This window comes from Sminthopsis crassicaudata, chromosome 2, assembly GCF_048593235.1.
Source record: "Sminthopsis crassicaudata isolate SCR6 chromosome 2, ASM4859323v1, whole genome shotgun sequence".
Taxonomy (NCBI): Eukaryota; Metazoa; Chordata; class Mammalia; order Dasyuromorphia; family Dasyuridae; genus Sminthopsis; species Sminthopsis crassicaudata.
The window spans coordinates 364,037,856-364,051,303 of record NC_133618.1 but is presented as its reverse complement, the minus strand read 5'-3'; the positions used below and the strand labels follow the sequence as shown (position 1 = coordinate 364,051,303).

The window sequence follows — 13,448 nt, the reverse complement described above, 5'->3', positions numbered from 1 at the left end:
CTGAATTTACTATGTTATTTCATCTTAACTCCTTTCTTTTCACTAGGGTTCAGAAAGACAGGCTAAAACTGGAGCTACTGGACAGCGACTGAAAGAAGCAACAAAAATTAATCTTTCACTCTCTACTCTGGGTAATGTCATTTCTGCCTTGGTTGATGGAAAAAGCACTCATGTACCCTATCGAAATTCAAAATTGACTCGTCTTCTTCAGGATTCTTTAGGAGGAAACTCAAAGACCATGATGGTAAGAACGAGATGATTGATTAGTTTTACTCAGTGCTGATTTATACATAACTTTTTGATTCAGTAGTGAATTTCATTTTAGAACAGGTGAATAAATGTATTCCCCCCCCCCCCCTTTTTAACCATGTGTTCAATCTTTGTGAAACTCGCTACATCTATTGATAATAGTGACAGAGTCTAATCTCATTCTCTCCTCATGACTTGGAGATTTAAGTTCTTGGTGTAGTGTACTTTTTTTTTTTGTTGTTGTTTTCTAAATTTAATTTAATTTTTAGTTCCAAATTTTCTTTCTATATTCCTCTCCTAGCCATTAAGAATACAAAGAATAGAATTCGTTATATGTATATAGAGTTTTATAAAACAAATTTCCACATTAGCCATGTTCCAAAGGATAAAAAGCAAGAAAAAGAAAAGAAATATGGAGTGTGTCTTGAATTTTCATGTCATCCTTGTGTGGTGCATGGTAATCTTTTAGTATATGTGCTGTTGAAGTGAACATAGGGTAACTTCTTAAAGAATATGACAACAAAGCATAAGTTCTAGTATGTTCTACACTGACTTTTATATGATCTTAGTGATAGAATCTCTTGGAAGAACAATCTAGTACGTACATCATGAATAAATTTGTCATTAGTTAATGGACAGTTCTTTGGCAACGGCTACTCATAAAGCAGAAAATAATTAATATGGTCCTCAGTCCTGTAAATCCCCCTTCCATAATAATGATGGTAGAATGGCTTAAAAAGAGCTATGAAGAATCACTGTTTTTAAAACATCCATAAACAGAGGGGTAGGCAGTATGGCCCAGGGGACAGAAAGCTAGTCTTGAAGCCAGTAAAGCCTGGCTTTTGACACATGCTTTGAAACCTTTTGCAAATAACTTTAACTTCTCCCTTCTTTAGACAACTCTCTCAAGATTTAATTTATAAAGGCCTTGACCTGCCTTGGTAGATTTAATTTGCTCATCTGGGTAATTCAGAACAGAGGGAATTTCCTCACTTTGTTCCTGTGAAATCCATTCTCTAGTCTATAAACCTTATTAGTAAATTGGTGCTCTAAATGTAGCAATTTTTTCCTGTGACTATAAGGATGCTTTTAACATAAGGATTTCTAATCTTGTGTCATGGAATGACACACTCTTGAATCCCTTTTTGAATAATAACATTTTCAAATTAATAAAAAGATAAAAAATTATAAACAAAGCCAATTATTTGCTGAAGTACTTGTAAATTTTTTTCCATAAAATTTCATAGACTGCATAAGTATCTATCCATGGGTGGTCTGTGAACCTCAGGTTAAGGGATTGTTAAGAGATTCTCTTTGGAAGGAACACTTTAAGTCCTTTAGAAGAACTAAACCATGTCAGTATTGGCATTCTTTTTGTTTTGAACTTGATCATCACAAAACAAGTATTTCAGTATATTAAAAAGAAAACGGAATGTCATATGTGAAAGTGAAGTTTGGTTATGTATAGATCATAGCATTCATAGAGATCACATATATTGTCTTTGAATTTTAGAATGTAAACAGTTTATGCTTTAGGTCTTTATGATTATTCATCTTTATCTTTTTGTGTTTTTCTTGCCTCTTATATTTCTACTTCAAAGTTTCTACACATCTCTGGTCTTTATATCATTAATGCTTGGAAATCTTCTCTTTCATTAAAGGTTCATCTTCTGTAGGATTATACTCAGTTTTTATGAGTATATTATTCTTAGAAGTATCCTTTGCTTTCTAGAATATTGTTTTCCAAACTCACTGATTTTTCATAGTAAGGGCTCCTAAGTCATGTGTGATCCTGACTTTGTGGATCCTTGGCACTTGAATTCTTTCCTTATAATGGGGTTTAGCTTTATTTCTTTGACCAGGAAGTTCTGGATTTTGACTATAATGTTCTTGAGAAGTTTTCATTTTGGTATTTCAGGTGGATACTTTCTTTTTTTTCAGCGAACATTTATTTATTGTTAACTTTCCCCCTAATTACATGTAAAAATAAATTTAAACTTTCATTTAAAATTTTTTTGAGTTCTGAATTTTTTCCCTTCCTTTTTTCCATTGAGAAGGCAAGCAGTTTGATATATGTTATATGGTTCAGTCATGCAAAACATATTTCATGTTGTGAAAGAAAATTTAGGAGTCTTGCCATATTCCTTTTGTGATACAAATGTGCTGATACCCAAACCAGTAAGAATCAAAAGAGAGAAAGAAAATTATAGGCCAATTTCCCTGATGAATGTAGATGCAAAAAAATTTAAATAAAATATTAGCAAAAAAGAAGATACCAAGGTAAGGTAAGACTAATTTATTATTAGGGAAACTATGAGCATAATTGACCATATCAATAATACCAACAGAAATCATGTGATTGTCTCAATAGATGTAAAAATAGTCTGATAAAATACAGTAACCATTCCTATTAAAAATACTAGAGAATATATGAATAAATGGAGTTTGATTTAAAATAAGTATTTTTTCAAGTCATTCTCCAGTTGATAAATGGTCAAAAGATATGAACAGACAATTCTCAGATGAAGAAATTGAAACTATTTCTAGCCATATGAAAGATGCTCCAAGTCATTATTAATTAGAGAAATGCAAATTAAGACAACTCTGAGATTCCACTACATACCTGTCAGATTGGCTAGGATGTCAGGAAAAGATAATGCGGAATGTTGGAGGGGATGTGGAAAAACTGGGACACTGATACATTGTTGGTGGAGTTATGAAAGAATCCAGCCATTCTGGAGAGCAATTTGGAACTATGCTCAAAAAGTTATCAAACTGTGCATACCCTTTGATCCAGCAGTGTTACTACTAGGCTTATAACCCAAAGAGATCTTAAAGAAGGGAAAGGGACCTGTATGTGCAAAAATGTTTGTAGCAGCCCTCTTTGTAGTGGCCAGAAACTGGAAACTGAGTGGATGCCCATCAATTGGAGATTGGCTGAATAAATTGTGGCATATGAATATTATGGAATATTATTGTTCTGTAAGAAATGACCAGCAGGATGATTTCAGAAAGGCCTGGAGAGACTTACATGAACTGATGTTGAGTGAAATGAGCAGGACCAGGAGATCATTATAATACTTCAACAACAAAACTATATGATGATCAATTCTGATGGACGTGGCCCTCTTCAACAAGGAGATGAAACAAATCACTTCCAATAGAACAGTAATTAATTGAACCAGCTACACCCAGCGAAAGAACTCAGGGAAATGAGTGTGAACCACCACATGGAATCTCCAGTCCCTCTATTTTTGTCCACCTGCATTTTTGATTTCCTTCACAGGTTAATTGTATACTCTTTCAAAGTTCGATTCTTTTTGTGCAGCAAAATAACTGTATGGACATGTATACGTATATTGTATTTAACATGTATTGGTCAACCTGCCATCTTGGGGAGGTGGTGGGAGGAAGGAGGGGAAAATTGGAACAAAAGGTTTTGCAACTGTCAATGCTGAAAAATTACCCATGCACATATCTTGTAAATAAAAAGCTATAATAAAAAAATAAGTATTTTTTAATCTAAAACTATCAACAAATATTATATATAATGGGTATAAGCTAGAAGCCTTCCTACTACAAGAGTAAAGCAAGGAAGCCTATTATCACTGCTATTATTTAATATTGTACTAAAAATGTTAGCAGTAGTAATAAGAGATGAAAAAAACTGAAGGAATTAGAATAGGCGTTGAGGAAACAAAACTTGACTCTGCAGATGATATGATGTTACACTTAGAAAATCCTAGAGAATCAACTAAAAAAACAACTTGAGTTATTAACAACCATTACATCTAAAATTATAAAGAAAACTGAGGAAAATTGCAACAAGTATTTCTGATAAAGGCTTCATTTCTCAAATATGTAGGAACTGAGCCAAATTTATAAAAATACAGATCATTTCTAGATCAATGAATGGCCAAAGAAATGAACAAGCAGTTTTAGGACAAAGAAATCAAAGCTATCTTTATGAAAGCTATATATTTATCAATGTGGTTGATGTGACAAAAAAGGAAAATGATGGATGCTGGAGGGATGTGGAAAACTAATGCATTCTTTTTAAAGCTTTTGATTTTCAAAACATATACTTAGTTTTCAATATTCATCCTTGCAAAACCTTGTGTTCCAAGTTTTTTCTCCCCCGATCCTCTCCCCTAGACAGCAAGTAATCCAATATGTGTTAAACATATGGCAATTCTTTTATACATTTCCACAATTATGCTGCACAAGAAAAATCAGATCAAAAAGGAAAAAAAATTGAGAAAGAAAAGAAAATGCAAGCAAATAACAACTAAAAAAAGTGAAAATATTATGTTGTGATCCTCACTCAGTCCCCACAGTGCTCTTTCTGGGTGCTGATTGCTTTCCATCACAAGACTTTTAAAACTAACCTGAATCACCTCGCTGTTGAAAAGAGCCATGTCCATCATTGGTCATCATATAATCATCTTGTTGATTTGTATTCTTACTCACTTCACTTAACATCAGTTCATGTAAGTCTTTCCAGGCCTCTCAAATCATCCTGCTGGTCATTTCTTATAGAACAATAATATTGCATAATATTCATATGCCTAATTTATCCAGCCATTCTCCAAATGATAAGCATCCACTCATTTTCCAGTTTCTTTGCCACTGCAAAAAGGGCTGCCACAAACATTTTTGCACATGTGGGTCCTTTTCCTTTTTTATAATCTCTTTGGGATACAGGCCCAGTAGAGACACTGCTGGATCAAAGGGTATCCACAGTTTGGTAGCTCTTTGGGTCTAATTCCATATTACTTTCCAGAATGGTTGGTTCAACTCCTACAACAATGTATTAGTGAACCAGTTTTCCCACATCTCCTCCAACATTCATCATTATCTTTTCCTGTCATTTTAGCAAATCTGAGAGGTGTGTAGTGGTACTTCAGAATTGTCTTAATTTGCATTTCTCTGACCAATAGTGATTTAGAGCATTTTTTCATATGACTAGAAATGGTTTAATTTCTTCTGAAAATTATTTGTTCATATCCTTTGGCCATTTATCAATTGGAGAATAGCTTTTAGTCTTAGAAATTTGAGTCAATTCTATATATATTTTAGAAATGAGGCCTTTATCATAACCCTTGGATGTAATTTCCCCCCCTAGTTTACTGCTTCCCTTCTAATCTTGTCTTCATTAGTTTTGTTTGTACAATAACTTTTTAGCTTAATGTAATCAAAATTATCCATTTTGCATTCTGTAATGTTCTCTAGTTCTTTTTTGGTCACAGATCTTCCTTCCTTCTCCACAGAGGTGAGAAATAAACTATCCTTTGTTCTTCTAATTTGATTATAGTATTATTTATGTCTAAATCGTTAACCCAGTTGGACCTCAATGTTTAGTTTCTGCCATGCTAATTTCCAGTTTTCCCAGCAATTGCCAAATAGTGAATTCTTATTCCAGAAGCTGGGGTCTTTGGGTTTGTCAAACTCTAGATTGTCATAGTCATTGACTTTCATATCTTATGAACCTAACCTATTCCCCTGATCAATTACTGTATTTCTTAGGCAGTACCAAATGGTTTTTGATAACTATTACTTTATAATATAGTTTTAAATCTGGTATAGCTAGGCCGCCTTCATTTGCATTTTTTTTCATTAATTCCCTTGAAATCCTTGACTTTTTGTTTTTCTAGATGAACTTGGTTATTGTTTTTTCTACCTCTGTAGAATAATTTCTTGGGAGTTTGATTCTTATGGCAATGAATAAGCAGATTAATTTAGGTAGACTTGTTGTTTTTATTATATTTGCGTGGCCTGCCCATGAACACTTGATATTCTTTCAGTTGATTAGATCTGATTTTGTGTGGAAAGTGTTTTGTAATTATGTTCATATAGTATAGACTCTGAAATATTTTATATTATCTACAATAATTTTAAATGGAATTTATCTTTGTCTCTCTTGTGGCTGGACTTTATTGGTAACATAGAGATGCTGATGAATTAATGGATTTATTTTGTATCCTTCAACTTTGCTAAAGTTGTCAGTTATTTCTAGTAGTTTTTTAGTTGATTCTCTAGGATTCTCTAATTATATCATAACATCAGCAAAGAGTGATAAATTGGTTTCCTCATTACCTACTCTAACTCCTTTAAGTTTTCCCCCCTCTCTTTTTGCTAAAGCTAATATTCCTAATACAATATTGAATAGTAATGGTGATAGTGCACAATCTTGTTTCAACCCTGATCTTAGTGGGAATCGTTCTAATTTATCCCCATTGCATATGATGTTTGCTGATGGTTTTAGGTAGATACTACTGATCATTTTAAGGAAAACTCAATTTATTTCTACACTCTTTCGCATATTTAATAGGAACAGGTGTTGTTGGATTTTATCAAATGCTTTTTCTGCATCTTTTGAGATAGTCATATGATTTTTGTTAATTTGGTTATTGATGTAATCAATTATGCTAATAGTTTTTCTAATATTGAACCAGCCCTGCATTCCTGTTATAAATCCTACATAGTCATGGCATATTATTTTGGTAGTAACTTTCTGTAATCTATTTGCTAATATTTTATTTAAAAATTTTGCATCAGTATTCATTAAGGAAATTGAGCTATCATTTTCTTTCTCTGTTTTGTTCTTACCTGGTTTAAGTATCAGCACCATATCTGTGTCATAAAAGGAATTTGGTAGGGCTTCTTTCCCTATTTTTTCCAAATAGTTTGCATAGTATTAGAATTAGTTGTTCTTTAAATATGTGGTAAAATACACATTTAAATCAGTCTGGCCCTGGGGAGTTAATAGGTTATTAATTTCTTTTTCTAAAATGGGATTATTATTATTTTTTTAAATTTTATTTATAAATTTTTTTGACATTATATATGCATGAGTAATTTTTTTTAAATAACAATATCCCTTGTATTCATTTTTCCAAATTATCCCCTCCCTCCCTCTACTCCTTCCCCTTGATGACAGGCAATCCCATATATTTTACATGTGTTACAATATAACCTAGATACAATATATGTGTGTAAATACCATTTTCTTATTGCACATTAAATATTAGATTCCAAAGGTAACCTGGGTAGATAGACAGGAGTGCTTACAATTTACATTCAATTCCCAGTGTTCCTTCTCTGGGTGTAGTTGTTTCTGTCCATCATTGATCAACTGGAAGTGAGTTGGATCTTCTTTATGTTGAAGATTTCCACTTCCATCAGAATACATCCTCATACAGTATTGTTGTTGAAGTGTATAGTGATCTTCTGGTTCTGCTCATTTCACTCAGCAACAGTTGATTTAAGTCTCTCCAAGCCTCTCTGTATTCCTCCTGCTGGTCATTTCTTACAGAGCAATAATATTCCATAACCTTCATATACCACAACTTACCCAACCATTCTCCAATTGATGGACATCCATTCAACTTCCATTTTCTAGCTACAACAAAAAGAGCTGCCACAAACACCTTGGCACATACAGGTCCCTTTCCACTCTTTAGTATTTCTTTGGGATATAATCCCAATAACAGCAATGCTGGGTCAAAGGGCATGCACAGTTTGACAACTTTTTGGGCATAGTTCCAAATTGCTCTCCAGAATGGCTGGATTCTTTCACAACTCCACCAACAATGTATCAGTGTCCCAGTTTTCCCACATCCCCTCCAACATTCATCATTATTTGTTCCTGTCATTTTAGCCAATCTGACAGGTGTGTAGTGGTATCTCAGAGTTGTCTTAATTTGCATTTCTCTAATTAATAATGACTTGGAGCATCTTTCATATGGCTAGAAATAGTTTCAATTTCTTCATCTGAGAATTGTCTGTTCATATCCTTTGACCATTTATCAATTGGAGAATGGTTTGATTTCTTATAAATTAGGGTCAGTTCTTTATATGTTTTGGAAATGAGACCTTTATCGGAACCTTTAACTGTAAAAATATTTTCCCAATTTGTTACTTCCCTTCTAATCTTGTTTGCATAAGTATTGTTTGTACAGAAACTTTTTAGTTTGATGTAATCAAAATCTTCTATTTTGTGATCAATAATGATCTCTATTTCTCCTTTGGTCATAAATTCTTTTTTTTTTTTTAATTTTTTATTATATATATATTTTTTATAATATTATCCCTTGTATTCATTTTTCCAAATTACCCCCCCTCCCTCTATTCCCTCCCCCCGATGACAGGCAATCCCATACATTTTACATGTGTTACAATATAGTCTAGGTACAATACATGTGTGTGAATATCATTTTCTTGTTGCACAATAAACATTAGAATCCGAAGGTACATGCAACCTGGGCAGACAGATATTAGTGCTAACAATTTACATTCACTTCCCAGTGTTTCTTCTCTGGGTGTAGCTACCTTTGTCCATCATTGATCAACTGGAAGTGAGTTGGATCTTCTTTATGTTGAAGATTTCCACTTCCATCAGAATACATCCTCATACAGTATTGTTGTTGAAGTGTACAGTGATCTTCTGGTTCTGCTCATTTCACTCAGCATCAGTTGATTTAAGTCTCTCCAGGCCTCTCTGTATTCCTCCTGCTGGTCATTTCTTACAGAGCAATAATAGTCCATAACCTTCATATACCACAATTTACCCAACCATTCTCCAACTGATGGACATCCATTCATCTTCCAGTTTCTAGCTACAACAAAAAGAGCTGCCACAAACATTTTGGCACATATATGTCTCTTTCCGCTCTTTAGTATTTTTTTGGGATATAATCCCAGTAGTAGCGCTGCTGGGTCAAAGGGTATGCACAGTTTGATAACTTTTTGGGCATAATTCCAGATTGCTCTCCAGAATGGCTGGATTCTTTCGCAACTCCACCAGCAATGTATTAGTGTCCCAATTTCCCCACATCCCCTCCAACATTCATCATTATTTGTTCCTGTCATCTTAGCCAATCTGACAGGTGTGTAGTGGTATCTCAGAGTGGTCTTAATTTGCATTTCTCTGATCAGTAGTGATTTGGAACACTCTTTCATGTGAGTGGATATAGTTTCAATTTCTTCCTCTGAGAATTGTCTGTTCATATCCTTTGACCATTTATCAATTGGAGAATGGTTCGGTTTCTTATAAATCAGGGTCAGTTCTCTATATATTTTGGAAATGAGACCTTTGTCAGAACCTTTGTTTTTAAAAATATTTTCCCAATTTGTTACTTCCCTTCTAATCTTGTTTGCATTAGTATTATTTGTACAGAAACTTTTTAGTTTGATGTAATCAAAATCTTCTATTTTGTGATCAATAATGATCTCTAGTTCTCCTCTGGTCATAAATTCCTTCCTCCTCCACAGGTCTGAGAGGTAGACTATCCTCTGTTCCTCTAATCTATTTATGATCTCATTCTTTATGCCTAAGTCATGGACCCATTTTGATCTTATCTTGGTATATGGTGTTAAGTGTGGATCCATATCTAATTTCTGCCATACTATTTCCAGTTTTCCCAACAGTTTTTTCCAAATAATGAATTTTTATCCCTAATGTTGATATCTTTGGGTTTGTCAAAGACTAGATTGCTATAGATGTACCCTAAAATTGGATTATTTAAGTAATTTGTTTCCTCTTCTGTTAATCTGGGCAGTCTATATTTTTTAAAGGATTGATCCATTTCACTTAAGTTATCAAATTTATAGGCATATAGTTGGTCAAAACAGCTCCTAATTATTGCTCTAATTTTCTCTTCATTGATGGAAAGTTCACCTTTTTCATTTTTGATACTTTTAATTTTTTAAATTTTCTTTCATTTTTCTAATCAAATTAACTAAAGATTTACTTATTTTGTTTTTTTTTTCATAAAACCAACTTTTAGTTTTGTTTATTAGTTAAGTAGTTTTCTTTCAATTTTATTAATCTTCCCTTTTATTTTCAGAATTTCAAATTTGATATTTAATTGGGGTGTTTTAATTTATTCTTTTTCCTATCTTTATTTAGTTGCATGTCCAATTCATTGATCTTCTCTTTCTCTATTTTATGCAAGTAAGCATCTTGTAATTAAGATTACTTAGTTTCCAATTAATATTTGGTCTCTTTTTTCCCTGGCCCTTTATTACATGTAGTTCTTATTGCATCATGATCTGAAAAAGATGCATTATTTCTGCCTTTCTGCTTTTGATTTTGAAGTTTTTAGACATACTTTTGATACATGATCATTTTTTTGTGTGTAGGTTTCATGTACTGCCAGGAAAAGTGTATTTCTTTCCGTCTCCATTCAGTTTTCTTCCAAGGTCTATCATACCTAACTTTTCTAAAATTCTATTTACCTCCTTATCTTCTTTCTTATTTATTTTGTGGTTCTGATACAACAAAGTTGAGATTCCCCCACTAGTAGTTTTTTTAATCTAATTCTTGCAGCTCTCTTAACTTCTTTTCTAGCAATTTGGAAATTATCCTACTTGGTTTAGTATTAATATTCCTAGTATTAATTATCCTACATGTTTAGTATTAATATTTCTTCATTGTCTATGGTAACCTTTAGGAAGATGTAGTTTCCTTCCTTACCTTTTTAAAGTAGGTCTATTTTTGCTTTTGCTTGATCTGAGATCAGGTTTGCTAAATCCTTGCTATTTTTACTTCAGCTGAAGCATAGAATCTATTATGCTCTAGCCTTTTACCTTTACTCTGTATGTATCACGCTGCTTTAAATGTGTAAATATCGTAGGACTCTGGTTTTTTAATCCAGTCTGCTATCTGCTTCCATTTTTTAGGAGAGTTCATCCCATTTATATTCACAGTTAAAATGACTTAATTCTGTATTTCCCACCATCTTTTTTTCCCCAAGTTATATTTTTCTCTTTCCCCTGTTGCCTCTTCCCTAATGTTTTGCTTGTGACCACCACCTCTCTCAATCTGCCCTTCTTTTTTACAGCCTTTCCCCCATTTCTTTTCCCTATCCACTTTTATTAATATTCTCCCTTTTATCACTTCCTCCTTTCCCTTCCCCTTTCTCCTCCTCCTCCTCTGAGAAGATGAAACAAATTTCTATATTAAACTAAATAGATCTGATAGTCTTTCTTTGAGCCAAATCCATGCAATCTTCTTCCCCCTCAACTGTAATAGGTCTTTTTCACCTCTTCATGTCATATAATTTATCCCATTTTACCTCTCCTTCCCTCTTCTTTCAGTAAAATCTCTTTTCTTTGTAGCTTCTTTTTTATATCATCACAGTAAAATAAAATTATATATATATGTATATATACATATATATATAATATACCCTCTAACTATATATATATATATATATATATATATATATATATATATATATATATATATATACCCTCTAAGTATACCCCTATCAAAGATAGAGTTCTCTAGAGTTAAACATGTCCTCTTCCTATTTAGGAATGTAAACATTTTAACCTTTCCTTTTTACCTTTTCATATTTCTCTTGAGTTCTGTTTTTGAAGATCAAATTTTCTGTTCAATTCTAATCTTTTCACATGAATAATGAATGAAATGAATGCAATGAAAATGAATGAAATAAATGAAAATCCACAATTTTATTGAATATCCATCTTTCTCCCAAAAAAATAATGCTTAATTTTGCTGGATAATTGATTTTTGACTACCATACAAGTTCCTTTGTCCTCTGGAATGTCATATTCCAAGCTCTCTGATTCTTTCAAGTGGAAAGTGCTCGGTATTGGGTTATCCTGATTATGGCTCCTCAATGTTTGAATTGTTTCTTTCTGGCTGCTTGCAGTATTTTCTCCTTGATCTGATAATCTGGAATTTAGCTGCAATATTCCTTGGAGTTTTCATTTTCAAGTCTTTTTCCAGAGGTGATCAGTGGATTCTTTTGATGGCTATTTTATCCTCTGGGTCTAGGATATCAGAGCAATTTTCTTTTTTCTTTAATTTTTTTCTTTTGCTGAGGCTATTGGGGTTAAGTAACTTACCCAAGGTCACACAGCTAGGAAGTGTTAAGAACTCAGGTCCTCTTGACTGGTAGATAGAGCCTGGTGATCTATCCACTGCGCCACCTAGCTGCCTCATATCAGGGCAATTTTCCTTGATAATTTCTTGAAAGAAATTTTTTTTTGCCTAGGCTCTCTCTCTTCCCATCGTTGCCTTTCCTGGATCTATTTTTCAGGTCAGTTATTTTTCCAATGAGGTATTTACTTTTCTTCTATTTTTTCATTTATGGGATTTTGTCTGGCTGATTCTTGATGTCTCATTGAGTCATTCATTGTCTTCTGTTTGTTCAGTTTTAATTTTTAGAGCATTATTTTCTTCAGTTAGATTTTTTTATCTCTTTTTGCATTTGGCCAATTGAACTTTTAAATGAGTTTTGTTCATTGGATTTTTTTTCCATTTCAGAGATTCAAGGAGTTGTTTTCTTTTTCTATTTTGCCAAAACTATTCTTTAAGGAGGGATTTTCTTCAGACAATTGCTTTGATTCCTTTTCCAGTGCTCTCATTTACTTTCCCCATTTTTTCTAACTTTTTTTTAAGATCCTTTTTGAATTCTTCCAAGAGAACCTTATGAAATGGAGACCAATTTATATCACTCTTTGAGGCTTCATCTGGAAATGTTTTGCCTTTAGTGTCTTCAGGGTTTTTTGAGGTATGTTTTTCTCTGTCTCCATAAAAGCTATCTATAGTCAGTGCTCTTTTTTCCCTTTTTTGCTCATTTTTAATGGTTGAGGTCTGTTCTTAGTATAAAGGGGAGATTGTCCCAAGCTGCTTCTATAAGCAACAGCAGTTTAATGCTGCCCTGGGCCTGCTGCTGTCAGTGCTGGGTGGGCATAGTCAGGTTTGGCATGGGGTTCAGGGACTCACTATTTGCCTTCTGTAGTTGCATTTGGGGTTTCACAGCTAATCTGCTGATTTATTGGCTTCTAAATCAGGATAGCGTAACAAACGTTGCTGTATTTTGAGTATGAGCCTCCCACTAGATTCCTCCAGCATGCAGAAGCTTCTCTGCCCTGGATATCCCTGCACTGTACTAGCCTGCAAGCTCCCCTAACCACCCCCACCCCCACTGCCCAATTAAAGCTAGACTTTTCCTGAAGTTCTTTCAAAATATCTTCTGCTGGAAATTTGTAATACTCTAATATTTGTGGATTCTGTCACTGCAAAACCCATTCAGAGGCTTGATCTGGTGATAATCTGAGGGAAGCTAGGAAGAACTCAGACAAAGATCTGTTTACTGTACTCTGTCATGTTGGCTCTGTCCCTGACACTACTGCATTTTGGAATTGTGAACTCCTTCAGTCAT

At 33.6% G+C, this 13,448-nt stretch overlaps 1 protein-coding gene across 6 annotated transcripts in view; it reads left to right on the top strand.

Annotated features, from left to right (window-relative positions):
* The window catches only part of KIF3A (kinesin family member 3A), a 74,859-nt gene that overhangs the window by 16,156 nt on the left and 45,255 nt on the right, over positions 1-13,448 (top strand). For all 6 annotated transcript variants that reach the window (XM_074290991.1, XM_074290990.1, XM_074290992.1 and 3 more), the window contains exon 7: positions 47-244. In XM_074290991.1, the coding sequence (XP_074147092.1) occupies positions 47-244 (198 nt within the window). The remainder of the gene's footprint in view (positions 1-46; positions 245-13,448) is intronic.